The sequence below is a fragment of the Thamnophis elegans genome, chromosome 3 (genome assembly GCF_009769535.1).
Source record: "Thamnophis elegans isolate rThaEle1 chromosome 3, rThaEle1.pri, whole genome shotgun sequence".
NCBI classification, from domain to species: domain Eukaryota; kingdom Metazoa; phylum Chordata; class Lepidosauria; order Squamata; family Colubridae; genus Thamnophis; species Thamnophis elegans.
In genome coordinates, this window is record NC_045543.1 from 76,105,807 (window position 1) to 76,131,533 (window position 25,727).

General features: G+C 37.3%; 1 protein-coding gene across 6 annotated transcripts in view; it reads right to left on the reverse strand.

The window, feature by feature from the left end:
- Positions 1 to 25,727, reverse strand: part of SMARCA2 (SWI/SNF related, matrix associated, actin dependent regulator of chromatin, subfamily a, member 2) — a 111,997-nt gene that overhangs the window by 29,159 nt on the left and 57,111 nt on the right. For 5 of the 6 annotated variants that reach the window (XM_032214152.1, XM_032214154.1, XM_032214151.1 and 2 more), the window contains exons 13-26: positions 25,253 to 25,313; positions 23,147 to 23,247; positions 22,858 to 23,005; positions 20,291 to 20,454; positions 18,020 to 18,086; positions 17,262 to 17,372; positions 14,038 to 14,280; positions 13,052 to 13,165; positions 11,884 to 11,991; positions 11,123 to 11,209; positions 9,625 to 9,671; positions 7,717 to 7,883; positions 5,462 to 5,625; positions 4,468 to 4,695 (exon numbers count right to left, since the gene is read on the reverse strand). In XM_032214152.1, the coding sequence (XP_032070043.1) occupies positions 4,468 to 4,695; positions 5,462 to 5,625; positions 7,717 to 7,883; positions 9,625 to 9,671; positions 11,123 to 11,209; positions 11,884 to 11,991; positions 13,052 to 13,165; positions 14,038 to 14,280; positions 17,262 to 17,372; positions 18,020 to 18,086; positions 20,291 to 20,454; positions 22,858 to 23,005; positions 23,147 to 23,247; positions 25,253 to 25,313 (1,810 nt within the window). Of the gene's footprint in view, positions 1 to 4,467; positions 4,696 to 5,461; positions 5,626 to 7,716; positions 7,884 to 9,624; positions 9,672 to 11,122; positions 11,210 to 11,883; positions 11,992 to 13,051; positions 13,166 to 14,037; positions 14,281 to 17,261; positions 17,373 to 18,019; positions 18,087 to 19,642; positions 19,997 to 20,290; positions 20,455 to 22,857; positions 23,006 to 23,146; positions 23,248 to 25,252; positions 25,314 to 25,727 lie in introns of those variants that run through there. The other variant, XM_032214155.1, reaches the window with a different exon arrangement.

Sequence of the window (25,727 nt, forward strand, 5' to 3'; positions counted from 1 at the left end):
CAAAAATGTTTACAATTTTGTTTTCTTTCATTCAATCATGTCTGATTCTCAAGAGACTAACTGGACAAGCCTGTGTAGTTTTCTTGGCAAAGTTTGCAGAAGTGGTTTGCTATTGTCTTTTCTTCCTTTGTTCGTGAGAAAGTGACTTGCTGAAGGTCATGTAGCTGGTTTTGTGCCTAAGACGGGACTAGAACTCACAGTCTCCCACTTTCTAGTCCGATGGGTTAACCATTACACCAAACTAGCTGCGATAACCCGGGACACAGCACAGAGATAACACAGGCAGCTGGCAGTTCAAACCACCCCTTTATTGCTCCAAATTTCTCCAAAATGCTCCCACCTTTCTGGCAAGTCCCAGAGCAAAGTGATAACAAACACCCACACACACCTCAAGCAGCCTCTGGCTGCAAATAGTCCAGCCCAGTGCTGTGTTCACCACAGCTGCACAGCAACAAAGCCAGCAGGGCAAATCAAGGAGTTCAAGAAGCAAAGGATCCAGATAATTTTAGTCCAGAAATCCAGAAAGAATGCAAGCGCTCTTGGAAAGTTCAAACATCAGCACCCAACACTTCAGGAATTCACCGTTTGTTCCTGACAAATGCCCCTCCCCACAGCAGTCTCCATAAGTCTCATTCCCCAGGTGTGCTTTGTGAGGATGGGAGTGGTACTCTTCTCCCGAGTAGCCTGCTCAGTCTGCACTGTTCTCCATTCTCCGTGCTCTCGGATCAGGAGGGGGTGGTCCTTGCTCCTTGCCTGAGCTCTGTCCCTCATGTCCCCTTGCTTAGCCTCTCTTGGTCATCCTGCCCCTGTTTCTCCCTGCCTACAAGCTATCCTAATCCTGAAAGGCCCTGGCCTGACTGGCTTGTCTTCCCCTACAGATTCAGGTTCCGATGGGGACATGACATTGGTCTTCTACTAGAAAAAACCATTAGAGAGAGTCTATTAGAGAATATAAGCAGGTGGTCCTCAGGTTACAATGACAATTGGGATTGCTCACGCTAAGTTATATTCAGGTAGTCCTCGATTTATGACCACAATTGAGCCCAAAACTTTCGTTGCTAAGTAAAACAGTTCTTAAGCAAATTTTGCCTCATTGTATGACCTTTCCTGCCACAGTGGTTAAGTTAATCACTGCCATTGCTAAGTTAGTAATACGGTTAAGTGAGTCTGGCTTCCCCATTGACTTTCCTTGTCAGGAGGTCACATGACCCAGGGACACTGCAACCATCATAAATATGAGTCAGTTGTCAAGCGTCTGAATTTTGATCAAATGACCCTGGAGATGCTGCAATGGCCCTAAGTGTGAAAAATGGTCATACGTCACTTTTTCAGTGCTGTTGTAACTTCAAAGAGTCACTAAATGAATTGTTGTAAGTCAAGGACTACCTGTAGCCATAAAGGACAATGCCATGTGACTGATGGAGTAACTCCAAAATACATGGGTCAATAAGTGGGAAGTAGTCAGAGAACCACCTAGGGAGCATGGGGCTGTTGCAGGCCTATGGGGGAGGCCCAAGGACAGTGATGGCAAACATTTTTGGCACCAAGGGATCAAACCGGAACACACATGAATGTGCATGCATGTGCGCGTGCCAGAGTGCTGGAAACCCAAAGATCAGCTGGCTGGCACGGACATGCCTTTTTTGGTTGTTTTGGGGTTGTTTTCTAGGCCATTTTCTGGCATTTTTCGGCCAAAACGAGCCCGAAAAATGGCCTGAAACATCCCCCCCCCAACCCCCAAAACTGTCTGAAAACAGCCCCCAAATGGTCTGTTCTTTGGCCATTTTTTAGCTGTTTTCAGGCTGTTTTCTACTGCTCCAGCACCTGTGAAGACCAGCTGCTGATGGTGTGTGTGCCCACAGAAAAGGCTGTGTACCCTCTCTGGCACGCATGCCATAGGTTTGCCAACACGGCCCTAGGACACAGAGACTGTGCACAGGCTGGAGTCTGAAGGACCAGCTGCATGTGAGTGCAGGAAGGAGAACAGGATTAAGAGTGAGCTTAGGGAGGATGAGAGAAGGATGTCATGGGGAGAAGGAAGCCATGGTGGTGGTGGTGGGACTTGCCAGACTTCCAACTTCCCTGCTGCCTTCCCCACTTGCGATAAGCCAGCAGGGAAGGTTGCAAACCCCATTTGACTGTGGGGTGCTGCCAAATTGCAGTCATGTGACCGCAGGTGGGCCTGGATGGCAGAAATTCCAGGACCCATCCTAAGTACCATTCATTCGGCACCGGTGCAACTTTGAATGGCCACTGAACAAGTGTTAAGCGAGGGCTACTTGCTTGTTTCACATCACAAATGGCCAACATTTTAAAGGATTTGATACAGCTTCGATTCAGTCATGTTTTTTGATTTCATTTTTATTTATAGCTACGAAACAATTTTTGTAACAAGAATAAAGACTCAACTCCTGGCTAAAATAAGCCTCATCATCTTTAACCAGTGAGTCTCTTGAGAAATGATATATCTATGTTCCAAACATGTGCCACTTCCATAATCCATTCATTAGATTTCACACATCCCCACTTTCTGTCAACGGTTAAAGTTAGAGCTATCATTCCTGGGTTGCAAAAATATATGCAATCATCAGAGGGCTGCCACATAACATCATAAAGTTTAATATTTTGCTGCCTTCTAGTGTTCATCCAGATTCCTGCAGCACGGTTACTGCAGCTCTAGCGAAATACTAAATATCCAACTTCTGAACTGTTTAGTACAAAATAATACAATATATATCCAGAAACCTGGATGCTTAATCTGATTCTTTAAATCATAGATCTTTCTGAACAGCAGTATTAACAACAGATGTTCTGCGATTTTCTTTTATCACCATTTTGTATGCTCTAGGGCCGTGATGGCTAATCTTTTAGTCCTCAGGTGCTGAAAGCGTGCCCAAACCTATAATGTGTGTGTGACACCCCCACGCGTGCCCCGCCCCCTACACGAGTGCACAACCATATTTTTACCACCCCCATGCATGCGCGCACAACACCCCCACGGCCCATTTTGGACCTAGCAGCCCTCCCTGAAGCCTCCTGAGACCAAAACCAGGGTGCTGCACCTCCCCTGTGTATGCGTACGTGTCTCCCGAATGCATTGCAGAGACCTGAAAATCAGCTGGCCGGCGGACAGTGCACGTGCATCCACGGTGGAGCTGAGCTGGGCAACAGCTCACGTGCCCACAGAGAGGGCTCCACGTGCCAACTGTGGCACACATGCCATAGGTTCACCATCATGGCTCTAGGGAAGCTCAATTTATCTCCCAAGAAGGAAGATTCCACACCGACACATATAAGGATGATATATAGCATGAGACACAGGGGTGGTTTTCCCTTCCCTTCCTATAGGTTCGCAAATGTCCATGCACGCGTCCACGCACGTGCCCAGCAGATGCGCTTTCCTCAAAAAATGTCCTTAAATAGGACAAAATAGAGCCAGGGCAGGTGGGCAGGTCCACCAGTGATTTCCACTACCGGTTCAGGAGAACTAGTTCGAACTGGTACCAGCTCTGATGAGATAGAATTCGTCTATCAGAATATCCTGTTTATTTTATTTTATTTTAATACCCTGAATCCTTTGATTAAAAACATTTAAAATTAGAAGACTCCATTTGATGCCTTCTGTTTAATCAAAAGACATTTATTATTCAGTTTCTTAACTACGAAACTTTGCTATAAGGTTTTAAGGAGAATGAAAGGAATCTTGCAGGATGGCCTGGTCCCTTTTCCACAAGTTACAGTTCAACTGGTAGTGCTTAACAATTGCTGAACAATTCCCAGCAGGCTTGGTCACTTTCTACAGCTCCTTCTACAAGCTTGGATTAGTAGCATGGCTTAAAGGCAACTGCATCACTTGACAACCCTCAAATTTCCTTCCTCTGAGAGTAGCAAGCAAAGCAACAGCCACTGCTGGGTTTATAGGGGTCTGAGCAGTGGTATGATTCAGCCAGTTCGCACCACTTCGGGAGAACCAGTTGTTAAGTTTCTGAGCAGTTTGGTAAGCTAGTTGTTGGATGAAATCATTAGGGCAGAGACGGGTTGTAAATTATTTGAATCCCACCACTGGGTCTGGGGCTTCTGCCAGTTCAGACTCTACCTCTTCTGTTTCTGTTAGTAAAGCCTCACTTCTTTTCCACTTCTGGTGGAACTAATTATGCTTCTTCAGCTCTGGCTAAGATTGATGGTCAGGGATGTTCCTGAGCATGATTCAATGTTCTCTTAGGAAATATAGCAGGGTATCAAACTTGGGTCGTCATGGCATCGTCATGTGACATACTGAGATTCCCCCTCTTCGCTAAACTGGGCGTGGCCAGCGCATGATGCATCCAGCCCATGGGCTGCGGGTTTGACCACCCTGAACTAGAGCATGAATCAAGAACTAAGTGAATAAGTGTAGGGATACTGGAATTAGGAAGAGTAAGAATGAAATGCACATCTATTTTTAACAGAGATTTTTTAGTATAATACCTCATTTTCTTCTTCATGTTCCAATATGGCTTGGAGAAAAGCTCTTCGTTCATGGCTTGAAGATTTTTGATCAAACATGCCAGCCTGAATAACCTTCTGATCCACATTCAGTTTATACTTGGCAGCTGCCAAGATCTTCTCCTCGACACTGTTCACTGTGCACAATCGTAAGACTCGAACTTCGTTCTGCTGCCCGATTCGATGAGCTCTGTCTTGCGCCTGCAAGTCCTGTAAAAATACGTTTGGAACACTTCTAATATTGGAGTAATTGGGCAAGGAAAAATATCATCCTCAACATTTTACATTCAGAAAAGCACTATAGACTATAATCAATATTCCTTAATGTAGACCTTCTTATACATGAAGCTCTTCAAAGTTCCAATTAATGAATTCTTGGATCCATAATACAATGATTTAAAGAAAGATGAGTGTTTTGTTATACCAACATCTCCCAACTGCCAGCATAAATCACACAATCAGATTGTGATAGTTGCTTGAATGTTCTTCTATCATAACTGGTTTCCACTTTTCTTCAATTTTAATTCAAATTAATTTATTTATGGTTAATATATCAAATTGATCACTAATGTATTTTAGAGTTCATCTACGTTATATTATTCAAAAAGATACCTCAACTATTGTTCATGGATATACAGTGTGTCAGCTCTTCAAAGATGTAATATGGTGGGAGTGGTCCATCTATTTGGGTATAGGCTTTTTCAGAGGAGATAAGCCATCACTGAGAAAGCTTTTATCATGGAGCCCCTACAAATGGTGTATCCTAAGTGGTGGGAACCCTAGCAAATTTTCTTTCACAATCTGCAGCTAAATTGATAGTGGTTGGAAAGAGAAAAAAAGGGGGGATAAATCCAGGAAAATTGGTGGGAAATGACTCAACATCTTTGATGTACTCTAACACATTACTATTCACTGAAAGCTTTATTTATTACTAATGATTTAAAACAACACAGAAGAACAATGAATCATAAATTACCTGGTGAGGATTCCAATCACTGTCAAAAATTATCACAGTATCAGCTGCCTGAAGGTTCAAACCCAGACCTCCTGCTCTTGTGCTCAGCAGAAAAATAAAGTATTGGGAATTGGGCTCATTGAATTTCTTCAGCAGAGTTGCTCGATCTTCCGACTTTGTTGTTCCTAAAAAACACACACAAAAAACAGTGTAAATAAAAAAGAAATTAGGAATTCCTAGCCTGCAAATATCTGCTCATTATCCAGACTTTCAAACATCTGCAATATTGATCCCAGGATTTAGTTATACTGGGGACTCACTTCCCTTTATCTGCAATACAGAATGAATTTGCAGGCGAGAATATATGTGATTTGAATGTAATAAACAGTAGTCTTCTTCTTACGCTTTGCTTGGATAAAGCTTCAGGAACAACTATTTTTAAGTTTGTTGGCATCTTAACTGAAGAATTACAACTGTTCTTGGTGAAGAAGCTGACGCTAATAAATTTGTTAACTAATTACATGAAGATAAAATCAGCAAAGTTCATTTCTAAGCCATCATGTTTGAGAGTCAATCTGAAGTAGTGGTTAAAATGTTGGCCTGGGGGTGAGGAGGGCCAAGGTCCAATCTACTTTTAGCCTTAAAAACTTTGGTGACTTTGGACCAGTCACTTTCTCACTCTAACCTATTTTATAGTGTTGTTTAGAGGAAAAGGAGGAGGAGGAGACAGCAGTATAGATGGTGCCCCAAGTTCATGAATGAAAGACAGGATATTTGATATTGCTGATTCTGGGATTATTTTAACAGATTAACAGAGTTGTAGGTCATCTAGTCTAAATCCCCACCCAGGCAGAAGACCCTTCACCATTTCTGACAGATGGCAGTCGAGTCTCTTTTTGAAAGCTTCCAGTGATGAAGTTCCCACAACTTCTGAAGGCAAGCTGTTCCATTGCTCTAAGTAATATTTATGTATTGATTATTGATAACACCGCCCAAGAAGAAGTTCTCAAAAGTGGCTTATTCGTTTACATAATCACTTTCAGCCATTTCTATGTCACCTCTGTTATAGTTTGGAAAACAACATTAAAGTGGATCACAATATTTTTTTATAGTTGTTCACATAGTAAGCAGAGGCAAGTTATTCATAGATGTTCTGCTCATAAGAAAGTGGAACATCTATTTGAAGCAAATCCAAATGATTTCAAGTAAATCTTATTATTTACGCAAGTTCTGATTGTCCTGAAGAATAACCACACCGCAGGAGCAGCTGTTCCCCTTCCCCACAAGTGTCTATAATCAGGAGTGACTCAAATGGGCCAGGTAACGTTGGGCTAGGAGGACAAGATTGCTTTTGCAGTTCACATCTTTCCTCAAAGAGCTGACTTGATAGAATCCTCCTGTACAATAAGCCCGCTACCACCGATGCCAAAGGCAGTTTGTCTAACTCACTTTTAGGGAAGAGTTAATTTTTATTTTTCTAACAGTTTTGTTTTGCTAAACATACTTCTCGATATTCTTCTTTTCTTGAAAAAAACCTTCACTTTTAGCCAGTGATCAAATAGAGGGAGAGTATTTAATTGAACAGTATACATATCATATAATCATAAACATAATCTCTTCTGCCATGGAACATCTATAAAGACATATTGTAGTTTGTGCAATTAACTTTAAACCTTTTAATAAACTTCTCCCCTCAATCCTTTATTTAGTTAAGAATATCACCTCCTAAGATGGAAGTAAATGTTAATCAATATTAATGACTAAGAAGAATCCAAGCTGGATCAGAAATATCAAGGATATTTGAATTTGACAATACAGTCTTTTAGAGAACTGGAGAAATGAATGTAACAACCTCAGCGAAATTTCTAGATTTCTGCCACATTATTTTGAAAGACAGCCTTAAACTAATGAAAGGATGAAAGGAACATGATATTTGAAGCATTTGTGAACTTAGTCTTGATTGTAAGATCCCTGTAAAGTATCTCAATATCATTTATAGGAAGCTAACAAGTTGAAACAACATTTCAGAAGCTGACAGGTCTGTTGTACTGTAATAATAGTGTGCCAGCAAATAAAGAATGTTCTCAATCACTGAATGACAATAGCAATAAGTAATAAAAGTCAAAAATTGTAGACATGGCTTTAACGGCCAAACTTTAGAGCCTCTGTTACAATAATACAAAATAGACCTTAGTTTATTAACAGCATATTAATTGAGAGGTATTCCTATTATAATCTTTAAAATAAATGAACTCTAGATTCATCCTGGACATTACCATCAAGCCGCAAGTAAGCAAAGTTTCGAAAGGCAAAGTAATCTTCCATAATAGTCATAAGGGATGTCATTTGACAGAAAAGAAGCACACGATGATTAGTGGCTCGCAACTTTGGTAGAATTCGATCAAGAAGTTCAAACTTCCCAGAAGCCCGATAAAGCTCAGCTCTGTGACAAAACACAAAAACAAAAAATCACACAAGAATTACTTTTATTTGTGTAGGTCTATATTAACTCTCACTAATCTATCTTCCAAAATTAAACCCAAAATCCAGAAAAAGCAAAAGCAAACAGACTAAATACTGTCCGGGAGGGAGGGACGAAGGAAGGAAGGGAGGACTAGTTTTAGAAGGAAAGATACCTTAAGTCTGGAAATAATCTTTTTAATATATATATCTTTTATTAACAATGTTTTTAACAAAATAAAAGTTATAAGATAAAATAAATAGAATAAAGAAAAATAATGAATGACGAGAAAAGAAAATAGTAAAGTGAAATACAAGTAAAATAAAGATTATAAAGAAGAACCCTTCAATCTCCTTGACAGCAATTATAAATACATTTATACATTATTCTCTCTCTCTTCTCAGGTTGCATCAAAATTTCATTATTTTCCTAAGTTACCCTTTCCAAACTTTCAATCCATAAATCATATATTTGTCTGAAAGTCTTTTTCACCTAGTTGGTCTGGGGCTTCTCACAGAGAAAAGCTTCAGAATTTCAATATTGAAATACTTCAGTATTCAGTACAAATAGAAGGAATGGAAATTTCTGTTTTGTTTGTTATCCACAGACTTTCTAAGTGTTCAGAACATTGTTTCTTCAACCTCTTCAACTATTACCTTTTGGTAGATTGGATTTTTCTGAGGACATATTTGACCCTCTATTTTCACACTTTACACACAATACGTTATTTCTTTTTCCCCCCAGAATTTGTAGATATAAAAAAGGCAATTTTCTTTGTGTAATTTGACATGACAAACTAATTTAAGTTTATACTCTGCAGTTAATCTCACTTTATCTCCTGCTGTGAATCTGCATAGGTCAGCAGAACAAACCTTTCTGAAAATACTTCAGCGCTATCTAGTATGTGGAAGAGGGAATTTCCAATGTGAACCCTAGACTATGGAATGTAGTCCCCAGGGTGTATGTTTGACTCCCTGCATGTCTCACAATTTAGGAAATGAGTGAAAATCCATCTCTTTCATCCAGATTTGAAATGTGAATTGAGTAGCATTTTGATTTTTTTGATTCCGATTTTAAGCTTCTCTTAATTTTAATTGTATTATTTTATTTTTATGTTTTTTTAATTTGTAGTGTTAATTGCTGTAAACAGTTTTGTATGTTTAAAATCAGAAACAGTCAATCAGTGCCTTAAAGTTTCCTTTACTTTCAGGGAAAAGTGTGAAACATACAGTATGTCTCCATTGGAAACTAAAGAAATATAATAGGGATCTAATGTGCAGTCATGCAAAGTTGAGATTTTCCTCCACTTAACTGATAGATCACCCAGTATCTCCAGAAGAGATACTTTGTTGCTATTACTATTGTTTCTAAATATTTAATTGGCTAAGAGTTCTAATAACTTGTTTTCCCTTAAGCTGATTTGCATTTCACTTTTGTCTTATAACATAACTTTTTCTAATATAAATGCTTCTTTTGGTATTATTAATTTTATTTACTTTATTCATTCATTTATTTAAAGATTTACATGGCTGCCCATCTTAAACAACTCTAGGCAGTTCAATTTCTTTTATCAATATAATATTAACTTGGTGCTTTAGAAGTGCTTTATCATGCCAAGATCATGTCTTATTCTAATTTTTTATGCCAATGTATTTTCTGAATGGTTTATGTTTTAATTTGAAATAACCCCATCTGTTGGCTATAAATAAGTGAAAAAAATTACCCATTGATAACACCACTGGAATAACCCAAATGCTCAGCAAAGGATTCCTGCAAAATGATAACAGTGAGTTATTTAGCTTTTCCATATTAAACATTCCCTAAAATCCATCAGAAGAAATGCTTTACAATGCATAGGACCATGTACAAAACATCTCTTCCAATAATAGAAACATTCACATCCCGTGCGAGGCTTCCACTTTCATACCCAACAAAAAACATGAACAGTAAATCAAAGGGAAGTACATAAACACACAGAGAATTAACTTATAAAGCAGCAGCAGCTGCAAAAAAAAAAAACAACCCCAGCTTCTGAATTGAACTGAGTACTTGTACTTATTGCTCACATTGGGAAATACCATTTGAATTCTTTGCTTAGCTCTAGAAACGAACCACTTAAATGCATAAATTCAGCTTTCTGTTTCTAATGTTATTTAAAAGAATGGATTTCAGAAGTTATATTTTCCTTAAAAGTGTAAAGGCATACTTAAGTTACATAAATTAGCTGGCAAGCTATGTGCAATCATTAAAGTAATGAGTTAAATAAATAACGGGCAACTAATTGATTAAATGCCAAAGGTGCTTTTTCAAGAGGCAACTGGATTTTCTTTGCCTTCCCTTGAAGACCTTTCATTTTTCATCCAAGAAGCTTTTTCAGTTCTGTAATTAATTAAATGATTGCAACTAACCATTTCCTTGGTAATCTATGAACAATTTTACAACATATGAATTAAGTGTATGATTCAAAGAAAATTAATGACTTATAACTGGACATGCATTTGCTTGACTATGCATTTATTTACAATTATTTATTTATAACTTCTATTTCCATGGCTGCCAACTACTCTAATGATTGTGCTAATACAATTTTAAGATACAATTGCTGGGTTGTCTTGTATTGCTGCAAGTGAATGTGTGGGGACATGCAGATGGGTTCACTTCTGCTCTTTGTTGGCTAGATGTCAAGTTGTGTTTGATAACTGAACCTTGATTTCCAGTTCCTTACTCCCAAATGAATCAAGGTTCAAAACTGGAATAAATCAAAACATTGAATTACACATCCTAGCTTTCAGGGAAGCAAGAAGGAAACCAGAAGTTCCATTTACAATTTCTTGTTCATTATATACCTCTGTGCAAAGCAGGAACAAATCCAACCAGCAACTCACCAGCAGTAAGTTAGGATAAGCCAGCAATTCTTGCTCAGTGGAATTTGCAAACACAATGGAGGTATTTTCATAGTCGTGTGATTAAAAAAAGGTGTAAAATATTTCATGTCAGTCAGGATGACAAAACTCTCTTGACTATATGAAAAAGTCATTTGATGATAGGCAGGTAATTTAATTACTCATCATCAAAAACAAACTTTCTGATGTCAAGTAATTCAGAAATTCCAACATTTAGTTGATCTATGTTGAAACTGTTTTCAAAAGATCTCACTGAAAGAATAGAAAAATGAAGGGAGAATAACAACTTTGTAGAATGAAATGATAAGATTAATTTACCTCAATATGTTGGAACATATATGGGTGATTGCATATTTTTCTCAGCTGCATGATGGTATTCATGAGTGTTTTGGCTCCACCTTTTCCCTGAGGGAGTGACACAAAGGTAGTTATGAATTAATAAAATCTGAAAAAGCATTGTTAATATATGATATATTTAATATATGATATTTTTACCATATTACTATATTCACAGTATAATATATGCTTATTCTAATATATTATCTAGAGCCTTTTGAAAGAGGTGCTTTGTAACAAACTTTTAGTAATGGAACACTCAACATAACTCTGTGACATTCCCAAATTGGTGAATTTTACAGATGCTGTATTTGTGACAGCAGCAGTCAGCTGCTTTTAATGAATCTTTTAAAGCAGCTGTGTCTTCTTCCAAAATCCCATGGCTGTTTTGGAATATATTCTAAAACATATTTTTCAGACAATTACTTAAGCTTGATATTTTTTAAGTCAAATTCTAAAGTACCTTCATGACTATTCTATTCACAGTGCTGGTTGCCCTCAGTTTAAAGCATTACAGATTCCCTCCATTTCTGTTTTAATCCACCATCTGTTTGCAACAATTTAGTTCTCATATATAATGAATTCTACTTTTTATTTTAGTAATGTTTTTTTTTTGCTAGTTATACTCAAGAAGGCTCAAATCATTTGTTATTTGTTAGAATTACTGTTTTTGTATAGGGGAGTTTTGTTCTAGAAAAGACAAGTCTTTTCTAGAACAAAAGACATGCCAAGAGACTTCTCACCTTCTTGTCTTTCTCTGAGCCATCAGTAAGAAGGATTCCCTTTGCTTGCATGTGGCGATACAGAATCTTCTGCAAGGCCGACATATCACACTTTATCACGTATTCAACCTTGTAAAAAAAGACAATAAATATTAAATAATGCAACTTTTTAATAAATTTTAAAATGTATTCAAGCAGGTGTGTAAAACTCGCATTGTCACAGTATTGTCAAGTGACATATCGTGACTTTTTCCCTTTTGCCAAACCAGGGGTAGGTGTGGCCAATGTGTGACGCATCTGGCCCGTGAGTTTGACAGCCCTGTATTAAAATTATATTTATGTAAGGATTTATAAAACAACCTATTCACTTATAAATAAAAATACTACCAAAACTAGATCATGCTGGTTCTCAACAACTGACTTCGGGGGCACCGGGGGGAATAATACAGAAAAGGTTAATTCTCTTGCTCCGTCACAAACATATCTCCTGATCTATCCTATCTGTTTTACTCTTATTTATTCCAAAAGTTAATTATTTATATTTTATTAAAAATGTATATTATTTTCTATACAGTCAATGGAATAGTGATTGCTGATGTTTGGAAGATTGAGATTATTATAGTCAATAGTACTATGTTATGGATCACAGCTAAAAGGGCAACAGGGAAGTTTGATAGAAAATGTGTAATAATACACTAAAGACATACATATGCATACACACAAAAACAAATTATGACATGGTAAACTGAACTAGCAAAGAACTCAAAAATAATCCTCCTTTAATGACAGGAATCGGGACCACGAATTCCATTACCAATGGCACAAGAATAAAATAATTGCCATGTGATCCTTAGGAGTGACATCACATTGATTTTGCTGCAACTTTTGAGGACCGGCTTTAAGTCTCCTCATTCAGCAGCCTCATAAATTCAAATGGTGACTGAACAAGTTATTGTTGTTATGCAAGGAACCATCTATATTGTTTTTAAATGGATGGATATAGCTCTAAATTATTTCCTATTTTACATTACTGATATTACTGATAGTTAGATAAAGCAAGATTTACAACCAAGCTCAACCTTCTGAAATTTCAGGCAGAGTGGAATAAGTTGTGACAGAGGTATTTTGCATCATATGGCATCTGGATTTATTACTACAGATAATTCAACAGAGCTTCCCCTTAACAAACCTTTTCTGGTAACTGAGATTCAACCTCTTTCTTCAACCTTCTTAACAAGAAAGGTCTTAGCACTTTATGGAGACGCCGAATAATCAGAATAGTTTCCTCCTCATTTAAATCCACCTAAATGAAAAGATTAAGAAGAGGAAAGAGAAAAAAAAGCACTTTAAAAACAGTACTTATATATTTCATTCTTTGCAATAGTACTACAAAATCAACTATAACCATTGCAACCAATTCTATGTGGGACAAACATCACGTCAATTAAAAACCAGGATCCACAAATACCGGCTGGCAGTCAAATGCCACGATCCCAAATCCTTAATCTCTATCCATACCAACACCAAACAACACCAGTTCGATTGGAGCAACACAAAAATCATCAATCACACCACCACCATCATGCTCATGAGTTCATCAAAGCACTCCACAAGCAATTCCATCAACAGACACATTGACCTACAACCAGCCTATGAACTCCTCAGAATCCAAATCAATTGCACAGTCAACCAGAGACAGCATCAACCGTCAAACAACCCATGCAAGCCCCCCCCCTGCCAAACAGCACTTGATCTCCCAATGATCCTCACATGATGTAGCTTCCCCATCACAAGACTCTCACTGATGACACACAGCTGACCAATCACAAAACCCATTACAAGATCCTCACTTGACTCACCCACACCGAAGCCCTTCTAAACAGAAGAACACTGACATCCCCTAAACTCTGCTGAAGATGTTACCTAGCCTGGTAATGCAACATTCGGAAGCCAACCCACAAATTCAGAGAATAAACCTTCACCCCACCCTCATATTTCATTATTTTTCAATGCAACAAACTCTTTAAGCCTTCTTATATATTAATACAATTTAAAAGATTACAAGTGCATTAATTTAAAAAGTTCACTGTATCAATATATACCAGTAGCTATAAAATAGACTGTCCATTTAATATAACGTGTTACTATAGCATTTTTAAATAAATTGCCCAGTACCCTTTCTCCAGTCATGGCAAAAGGAGCATTGAACCATTGTTCAAAAGTGCTGCAACTCTTGAAAATTGTTGGGAGGAGAAAATTAAGGAGAGCCCAAAGTTCAGGTAATTTGTTCTGTAATGGTGTTCCAGTCAAGAGAATCCTTCTTGGTGCCACATAATGAGTATTTAGCACCTGAGTCAGCTTACAGTGATGGTTCTTCATTCGATGACCTTCATCTACAATCATGTATTTCCACCGAATCTATGAAAATACAGAAATAATTGGTAGGAAACTATATTGAGGTTCTAACCTATGAAATCATTACGATTAAATACAACTGAAGCCTTCAAAACTCACACTTCATTTCAGAGTATGCAATAATTAGTACATATTTTGCACAATATTAACAAACAGCCACTAAAATTGGAGTACATCAAGTGTACCACATAATATACATCATAACGCCCACCTTCAAAGGGCATATTGGATTAATATAATCCTATATAATAGACAATAGTCAATAAAATGAAAACTAAATTGTGTGATTTTATTTTATTCATGTATTTGTAAATTTCTAGGCTGTCCAACTCGGACTATGAGAGGCTTCACAAAGTTAAAAGAAGAAAAGCTCCATTAAAAATGAGCAACACCCATAAAATAACAAATCAAGGGAACAAAAATCTTAGTTACAGCTCATAGGAGCCTATCCAACCATCCTAAACCAGGTTAACCCTTAAGGATTAAATCCTTTAACTAAAGCCTAAGAGAGAAAAAAACAAGTTTTTAAAGAATGCTCGGATACAAATTTGCAAGGGGATGCTATTCCACAGGGATATGTGCAGTAATATAAACTCATAATGAAAGAAAGTAAAAAATACTGGCTTCGGAACCCTTAATTAAACATTTTTATATAAGCACAAAATGCATTTCATGTCTCAAAGAAAATTCCAGAAGGTGAATTGATACAATTTAATGCATTCAACTATATACCATATTTTTCAGAGTATAAGACACATCTTCCCCCCCCCCAAGAGGGTGAAAATTTAGGTACGTGTACACATTTAGCCCCGCCCCGCCGACCTACCGGCCCCCACCCTTTGGCCTCTGCCTCCCAGCAATTTACCTCTTTGCAGCAAACAGAGGGGCAATCCCTGCAGCCTGTAACAGCTGATGATCGGGAGGCCAAATTGAAAGTGAAACTTGCTGTTTGCTCCACAAGGTAAATTGCTGGGAGGCAGAGGCAAGTTTTTCCCCACTGTGCTAATCAGGCTGTTTGCTGCAAGGAGGTAAGTCAATTACTATAAATGCCTATAGGATGTTCAAATTATTAGATATTTTTAAAGACTGCTTTATTATTATTCTAGACAACAAAATGAAGAAGCTTTTAAAATAAATGCTTGATCTGAAGCTATTGTATTTTCTTTTAAACAGCAGAGAATAATGTATACTTTCAGAAAGCCACATCAATTTTAACAGCATCTGTACAAGTATAGTCTGAAATGTAACACCACAAACAGCGTATATCTACTGTGTTGTTTGCTGTTTGTTGCAAGGAGGAAAATTGCTGGGAGGCAGAGGCAGATTTGTTTTCCTCCCCAAAAGCTAGGTGTGTCTTATACTTTGGAGCGTCTTATACTCTGAAAAATATGGTAATAAGTATCAACTCAGTAAACTTTAGTTCCCTGTATAGCCTCATAGAACAGCGGGCTGCAACTTGGCCCATTTATTCTTACTATCACTTCGCAAGGGGAGAGGAACAATGTAAGGAAGTAAGAAACAGAGTCAATGAATGGTTGAAACCATACCCCTTAATATTTTACTGAGAAATCTGGAAAATCATTATCAGAAGATTTAAGTGTCCATTAACATACATACATACATATTTAATTCAGGACAACCTTTTTAGCCCTCCCTTCACCTGCACTACCATCTTCCACAGTAAATTCGACCGACTGAACAGGCAGGAAAAACTTTTTTAAAACTGATTTGAGGGGATTGGGAGCCTCTCAATTTTCTCCCCATTGCAAATGTATGAAGAGAAGGAAGTGCAAAAAGAGGATTACGGGTAGCCCTCGACTTACGACCACAATTGAGCCCAACATTTCTGTTGCTAAGTGAGATAGTTATTAAGTGAATTTTGCTCCATTTTATGACTTTTCTTGCCAGCCTTGTTAAATGAATCACTGCAGTCATTAGGTGAGTAACATGGTTATTAAATGAAGCTGCCTTCCCCATTGACTTTGCTTGTCAGAAGGTCGCAAAAGACAATCATATGATCTTATTATAACTGTCGTAAATATGAACCACTTCCCAAGCATTCAAATTCTGATCATGTGACCATGAGGATGTGGCAATCGTCGTAAGTGTGAAAAATGGTCATGTCACTTTTTTCTGTGATGTCACACCTTTTCACTAAATGAACTTTTGTAAGTTGAGAAATATCTGTATTTGTGGGGTACACTGATAGCCTATTTTCAAAGTGCCAATACTGGGTCTCAGAAAGGGGAAAAAAATAGCTTGAAATTTTTGGAAGCTTACTTAAAGCGAATGTCTCTCGTTAAAAAATGTACATGTTCTGAAATGCAGCAAAGAGAATTGAAGAGAGATGTGACCAATTACAGTGGATTCCATTATTTAATTACCTTTACTTTAACAAAATAATTTTGGGAAGTACTGAAGTAATTTCCAAAGAAGGACTCCCATGTTTTAGTGTCTATTCAAAAGATTTTTTGTTACCATGTCTTAATGCATAAATGAAATGAACGGTATAAATTTCAATCTGGTTTCTGTTATCTTTCCACATCTGGAAAACATTAACAAAGTCCGATTCTCTTTCCCCCCCTTTCCCTCTCTGCTCAGAGACAAAGAACTGGAGAAGAGCTGCAGATAAAAATGGAATAGCAGGGTTCCCAGGTAAATGGGATTCAGTAGAGGGATGAGGAGGTGGCTATTCTGCTTGACAAAGAGCAACGGTGTGGAATTTATGAGATCCACAGGTAGCAAAATCTTTTCCCTCACTAGCAATCCTGAAAGGACTCAGCAGGAACAGAGACAGTGAATGGGATGGGAGAAGGCAAAAGCAATTCAGAAAAACAGAGAACTTTTAAAGACAATAGCAATTATGGATATTGTACCTGGACCCTTCAGGGTTGGTATAATTCTTGCTAACTGAGAGTGGAGGAAGCCAAGAAAAGAAAAAGAAAAAAGCTAGCCATCAGGAAAAACCCCAAATATAATAGTACCTTAGCAAGAATGTGTTTGTCCTTTATGATGTATTCATATGTAGTCAAAAGAACGTTAAATTTCCCACTACGTAGCTGAGGTACAAGTGATCGGCGCATAGCAGGTGTACCCTGAAAAAAAGGAAAAGAAAAAAATGCATCAAGGTGTTATTCACTAAAAAAGGATAGTTGTGAGGTGGATTTTAAAGAAGGGCAGCAGAGAATTTCTAATATATTATTAATATTTCCAGTCCATTCAAGAGGAAGCCAAAGACAAAAAGAAACGTGGATTGAATCTTTACAAATGTATTCAATAGGTCTGCTACAAGGAGGAAAAACTGTCTTTCGTTGACAGAATCCTTCAATGAATCTTTTCATCAGCAAATGATACCCCGTTGATAAACAGCAACTGGGAAAGCATTGCTCAGATAGCAGTCTTATGCTGCAGTCAATCTCATGCCTGTCTCTCCAGCCTGTTTTATAACACCAACTGCTGTGGACTAATTCATGATAGGTAGATTGCCAATCTGGTATCTACACTATTTATATTTTAAAAAGAATATACTAATGTGTTGTAATTATGATCATGATTACTTGGAAAAGAGCATATTGGAATCAGTTTTTGCAATTTCCTTATACATTTCAATTCCTGAAAGTACTTGTGAGATATTACAAATCAGGGGACAGAGTTCTATAAAACGGCCATACTTTACAAGTGAATAAAATTGCTCAGTGAATCTGAAGTTACATCTTTACATTCATATATAAAATATCCAAACCTTGTAAGAAATTTTCACCACAGAAGGGGCCCATTTGTCAAATTCGTATGTCCAGTTGGATAAAGTCCTATATAAAAGATGAAGATTGCAGGGTATATTAAAATTGCATCAAACATAAAATTCTGCAACCTGATTTTTAATCTCCAAGATGCAAGATGTTTAACAAAATGAAACCTATTGCACCTCCTCACTGTAACAGTAGATTGCTCTCTCATGTCAAAAGTGCTGCCTGGGGTTTCAGATCAGAATTTGACCATGTTTTTAAAAAATTATTACATGTGTACATAAACCTGTCTAGTCTGTATCCAACAAACTGATTTTAGTGGAATTTTTGAATTTCAACTTCACTTTTAAGGACCTGTTCACAAAACCGAAAGAAACAATGACATAACATATATTAGTATTGTATTTTTACGCTGAGATCCTTGCTTCCCAGTTCTCTTTAAAAGGCAGAAACTCACACTTCAAGAAAATGTGCATTGATCCTATATAGCAGTGATGGCAAGCCTTTTTTGGCTGCCATGCCAAAAGCAGGGGGAGCATGGGGGTGTGTGTCGTGCGCCTGTGTTCCGCACGCATGCTATGTGCCCCCCATGTGCGCATGCTGCGACCAGTGACCCCCTCCCCACTTATGCTGCAGTTTTTTCCAGAGGCTTTCTAGGAGCCTGGGGAGGGTGAAAACAACCCCCTCCCCCACGCAGGCCTTAGGAGCTTCCCCCCGGAGGGCGAAAACTGCCCCTACAAGCAAACCGGAAGTGACTTCCAGGTTCCCTGGAGGTCTGTTTTTCACCCTCCGGAGCCTTCAGCGAAGCCTCCTGAAGGCTCCGGAGGGCGAAAAATGGTCCTAGGAGCAAACACATGTGCGCTGGCCAGCTGACAGGGCATGTCTTCGCATACCCTGACAAATGTCTCCGTGTGCCACCTGTGGCACGCATGCCATAGGTTCGCCATCATGGCTATATAGTCAACGTATGAGTAAATCAAAGTGAATGAACTGGTGTCTTAATACATATACTAACACCCCCAGAAGTATTCCTATGTGCCTGGAATAGATCAGCACATATTTAATGCAAAGCTCAAAAGTATTTTGACAAATGAAGAAATTTGAAAATGTATTAGGTTAAAAAAAAAAAAAAAAACAGAGTCAGGCCTTGGGAAGAAATTTTTATTTTACCTTTCTTGATATTCTTATTTCTTTATTTCAAAGACAGATAATCTGCAATTCTACTGCTTTCTCTCCACCAATGGATACACGAAATGTATCCCTGACTGTTCAATAATATAATTGCTGCAGCCTCAATAAACCATAATATGGTTCATTGACAAGTTATTTACTCTGATGCAGAATCTGAGCTGATACATTTGATTTGGGAGACAGTGAAGGCTATAAAACAAAACCTGCAGACATACTGCAGCACGTGTATAAACAGATATCTGACTTTAAAGTGGCATAGCTGATTTTAATTAAAACCACCGGCCTTAACAAGAATCTTTTCAAAGTTAACTGCAGGAGAAGATAACCAAGCAAAACAGGGTTTCTGTCAAAACCTATTTCATACTAACACTGGATTAACCGCAAAGATGGATTAGTTAAGGAAGAAAAACAATAATCACCACAATTACCAAATGAGCAGCATTGCAATTCCACAATTCTCATTCAGCCTAAGTTAATTGGGAATTTGTAGAGCTGGAGTTCCAGCACATCCAAAAATTGTGGCTGGTGGAAGCCGAAAAATTTAAGCAACTCTCCAGAAGAATATGAGGATCCTCAAAGAAGGACATTTTGGAATCTAAAAGGGCATCCTATGCAGCCAATCTCAGGTAAGAAATATATTTTCCATCTTGTGAATCACAATAGGGGCTAGCTAGGGTGACTAAAAGATGCAGTAAATTTCAACTGCTCTAAGCCATCTGTCCCAAAGGTGCTTTTTCAGGAGGCAACTGGACTTCCTTGTTTTTATTTTGAAGACGTTTTGCTTCTCATCCAATAAGCTTCTTCAGCTCTTACAGGATAGTGGGGAATGGAAGGATTTATATTCCTTGCGGACAGCTGGTCATTTGCGTCCTTTTATACCTCTAAGCCATCTGGTTTCCAATCTCACAGAATCCATATGTAAGGAAGGAAAGACAATCAAAGATTAAATCGGTAACATGCAGGCGGCATACACCTGGTGTGTGCTTTATCTGGTCATTAAAAGTAAAGAAAAAAAGTACATGTTGTTAATGAACCAATCACAGGAAAATATCATTAGGAAGAATCTGCCTACTTACGAGAGGGGAACAATGATGAGATAGGGTCCATTAAGCCTTTTGTGATCCATCAGGTAAGTGATGAGCGCTATCGTCTGTATGGTCTTCCCTAGCCCCATTTCGTCAGCTAAAATTCCATTCAAATTGTTATTATACAAGGAAACCATCCATTCCAAGCCCTGGACCTGAAATACAATAAAATCCCCTCAGTTATCCATAACAGTTATATTTTCTTATTTTAACATCTCCGCTTTGAAGTTGAGTGCCTTGGTGCTGACCTTAAGTAGCATAATGAAAGAAAGCATCAAAAATCTCCCATACAAGAATAACTGCTGCTATATATTTCAAGTAGTAGTAGTAGTGATATTCTTTTGCTGTGAAAACCAATCTCTGTTTTAGGCAGTGTTAAATATTAATGCTGCTCATATTGTGACATAGTTCAAGTTTTTAGCAATCAGTATAGGCTTCAAATTTATATTTTCACAGTGCTATAGATCTATTTGATAGCATTTAGAGCAATAAAGTACATTTCCTAATCACCAACTTGCACATTACAATGAAACTGTCCTGAGTATTGTTTGAAAATAAATTATGAATGATAAATTAATTCAATATTGCTGTGTTGCAATAAAACACAGTTAATTTAACATTTAACTGGTAGAAGTAAGCAAAACACTGCAGCTAAATGAACTGGATTTAAAAAAATAACAATGTCCAATGCAAAGTCAGACTTCAGAAAATAGGTTCTATCATACTTCCCTTCCCTAGTTTGATTTTCCATTCATGTTTCCCAGAAGAGCTAAGCCATTTTCAAACCAAGAGCTACACTTGGTATTTTGAATAATGTGCTAGAAGCTGCCCTCCAAAAGGGGACAAATAATAATAATAATAATAATAATAATAATAATAATAATAATAATGATAATGATATACCAGGTCATTTGGTAGGACTCGATTGTTAGATAAAAATACCACTTCCAGTCTGAACACCAGATAATGAGACATTAAAAAACCCCAACATTAAAAAAAATTATTATCTATTTGATTCATTTAAATTTAATGAAAATTAACTGAAATGCTGTACGTGTAATCATACCTCATGCGTTTCATATTTTTTCTCACCCATCTGACTAAAAAATACCATTTTTGGAAGAGCTCCATCAAGGAGTTCTAAGGCTGCCTGGGAGCCTGTGGATTTAGGTAGTGCACTTTTTACATATCCTATCTGTCTATTTTATTGTTTAGATTCAATTCCGATTTTGACTTTACATCACAATCTGAAGGTTTGTGATAAACGTTCTATCTCTGAAAACACAGCAAAATGTAGTTGGAACAATTTAGCAACTGGGACAGATTATATTCATCAAAGTGAATATGAAGAGAATGCCATCATGCAATTATGTAGTATGTTGCCAGATCAATCACTGAAAATCCCAGACAAGAGTTTTATATTCAGTCTTGATAATAGCAATCTAATGGAGCATTTCCTTGGCTTGGTAAATATCTGAATTCTGTTATTTTTGATATTACAGTTATGATAGATAGAGCAACTGTAGCGCCCAATCTGCACTGGCTTTATTAACCGCTGCTTCAACAATAGGTGAAAACTATTTTTTTAAATGTAATTAGCTAAACAAAAGATTAGCACTGGTATCAATGTAAAATATTTGTTTACAAGAACAGCCTTAGGAAACTGGAGGAAAAGCTGGACAATTGAATAAAGATTTCCCAGCCCACAGAAGGAGAGGAGGCGTCAAAGGCATTTCAGAAGGGACCCTCCCTAGTTTTCCAGAGAGTAAAAGAAAAGGACAGGAGAAATATTTTCAGATTTGCAAGATTCTATTAATTCAACCTTACAATAGAATATGCAATCATGGCTATGTTTCTTGTATAGCAATAGCACTTAGACTTATATAGTGCTTTACAGCTCTCTCTAAGTGGTTTATAGAGTCAACATATTGCCCTCAACAATTTAGGTCCTCATTTTACCCAACTCGGAAGGATGGAAGGCTGTACCTGCACCAAATCAAAGACTATGGATATCCAAGAAAGAGAAACTGGAATAAGCTTGAACTTGGTCCATAACATACTTGGCATGATACCTGGGCTGAAATATGTATGATATATACATTGATACACACAATGATTTTTCGCATGCTACTAGTCCGGAAGTATGAATTCATACAACCATCGCTATAAGAAGAATGGGCACTGAAGCTCTTATCAGCTTTCCAAGGAACTGTCAAATGCTATATGTTTTCAACCCTGTTCTAGTTTTTAAACCTTGATAAATAAAGGAAGTCTTACTAGCAATCAAAGTTGAAACTTATGTGGACAATTCAGTGGAAAAAGGGCCAGAATCTGGTATGCTCCAAAATATGGACCAGACAATGGACAAAGGAAGGTACGCTTTTTATTGTATGTCCTAAAATAATCAAAGGAAGAATTCAAGAATCATCCCATATCTAAACAGAATGATTTTGAGAATCTGAAATAGTCCAGCTTTTTAAAGGAGACTAATTATAGTACATTTTAACGATCTCTGGCATGAAGCTCCTGTAGGAGCAATTTCCAGCTAGTATGCTTGCCTGGTAATGTTTCAGGGTGCCGTTGATAAGGAGTGAGGACTGCTTATCCACTCTCTCAGCAATTGCGTGAGCCACTGTATAGTAAGACTGAGATCCCCTTTCACTGTACTGCATACTGTACTCGTCATCCACATCTTGTTTTGCTGTCCTATAAAGCAAGGAATGATTTGTTTTTAATTTCACATTGATGACTTGTTTGCCATTTTATTTCTTAAAACATGCAGAAATCCGATCTAGAAAGGGGAGGGTGCCACATGCTTTGCTGTCTCTGCTCTCCCAAATTACTCACTCAATGATTTGTTTAGCGTCTTTTTCTGAAACATCTTCAGTGTTGGGATCCAGATGTATCTTTTCATCTATTTCTTGTCTACTTGATTCATCTTCATCTTCCTGCACGGGGGAAAAAAACCCCAACAACCCTTGAAGTCAATCCCACATGAAACGCTTATCAGCAAGAACTCCAAACGCCAGCTACAATTTTCCATTATATTTTGCTTCCCTCCTCAATTTCCTGTCCCTCGTAAAACAAAAAACTGCCCCACTGAGATTTATAGAGAAGTACCTTTTGTTAGTTAAAAAAAAGAGTTTAGCCTGATTATAGGAACTTGGTTTTATAATGAATAAATAAATTTGCAACATATAATTCCTGATGCTTTTAAAATAACCAGTGGAGGTGATTTTGTGGGATTGTTTTTTTCAAGCAAAAATTATTCTGGCTTTATTATTTTTATTAATAATGTAAAGTGGCAAACATATCTAATACTCTTTCTTCCTCCTATTGGAAAAACAATTTGCCTGTTAAATAGATTGGGCTGTGAGAGAGATTGACAGGCCCAAAGTCATCCAGCCAGTTTTTCATGCTAAAGGCAAGGAATAGAACTCAGAACCAGTCCAAGTCACTGGGCATGACACCAGCAGAATATATTACATGTTTTCCATGTGTAGTATTTCTCACACAGTTTTTCCACTATAGATAACCTCAGGTAACTTAAACATTTTCTACTTTTAACCATAATTGGAAGAATTCAGAGCTTAGTCCCTAAAATAAATTATTCTGCTGGGTCAAAACCTCTATAATGGAAAGGAAGGATTAGCAACTATAAGACTGGGACCTTGAGATCCCAAAGCAAAAGCAAAAAAAATGGTACAGTAAATAAATCTTATAGATTTAATAAAAACTCCAAACACTTTCCTTTGTGTTGCTCTAGAGCAGAGGTTCCCAAACTTGGCAACTGGCTGGAGAATTCTGGGAGTCGAAGTCCACAAGTCTTCAAGTTGCAAGTTTGAGAACCTCTGCTCTACAGCAATGCATATCTACTTTCCTAACTATTACTGGCAGTAGTTTTAATGGCAGTTTTAAAAATTACTGAACACATCCTTGGCTGCTAACATCACAAAACGAAAACAAAAAAGTCTCCCCACACACACTACCTTTCCTCTTCTAAACCATTTAATGAGAAACTGACTAAAATATAATAATTTTCAGACAAGCTACTGTATATGAAGGAAAAAATATTCAAGACTTATTACCAATTATATTAAAAATTAACAATCTACATCAATTTTGACGAACTGCAATATCCTTAAAACTAAAACCCCATTACTTACTGTGATTAACAACCATCAGTAATCAAAAAGAAATCTGGCATCCTTCAGTTGCTTAAAGATTTATAACTAGCTATTTTTCCAGTTAGTTAATTAGGTTATGGTACTGTAATTTACGACCCAATTGAAACATTTTATTTAGACAAGAAAAGTCACACAAATTAGTATTATTATGGGTTATTATTGTTATGGTAGAAACAAACTGGGAGACTGCATAATACACGGTGGATTTTATTTTAATTAGGTTCTTTGTTTCTTTATTTATTGGGATTTCTATTTCTGCTCTAAATTATACAACCTTGTGGCAAATTAAAACAGCAAATTAAAATAATATATAACAGTAAATAATAAAATAAATAAACCTGATCATTCATCAAACCAAAGAAACAATATGATGCCTAAATAAACTGACTATGGACACCATCGACTTGGATAACTTCTAACTACTAAATTCCCTATGGAACAGCTGCTTTCCAGAAGAATTGTGTTTGTTTGTGATAGTGACGAATATCTATAGCTTGTGTTTAGGATGAGGGTGGAGGTTTGTTGTCTGAGCTTGTGGATTGGTTTCTGAATGTTTCGTTACTAGGCTAGGTAACATTGTCGGTGGTAAAAGTAACCCCACACACCATTGTGGTAGTCTATTCGGGTACTTATCTCGCAGTATTAAAGAGTTGTACCTATAACTTCAATAGTTAAGATTTGTTTTTTGCATGCTTATTTTTACTCTGTTATCAAAAAAAATATTCTTCTAGATAAAGAGCTACATCAAGAAAGAGTGTTCACTTACGTCTTCTTCATATTCTGAGCCACTTTCATCTTCACTGTCTGACCTGGGAGCAACTTCATAGCTGGCCAGGGAGAAGCAGGTGAAACAGTATGAGTAAGGGAACTCCTCCAAAATAGCAACCCTTTAAAAATATTTCTAAGAAAAAAGTATTTCAGAGAAGTACAAAAATAATATTAAAGATATCAAAGCAATCAATTATGGGAGAAATCATTCATAGACTTCCAGAGGAAACAAATTGGCTCACAGTGCTAGAATTATTGCTCCACAACAACTAGTCACAATGGGCATAGTTGATTACATCCATCGTGTTCTGTTCAAAAATGTGCTCAGAGTTGACTTTCTCAGAAAAATGCAGCCCTCCATAAGTAAATATTTAAGAAAGATCCATAGAAGCTTGTGCATTGAGAAATAAATAGATTTTAATAAACATATAATAGTATAGCTGCATATTAAAAGCATGTTGCAGATAACAAAA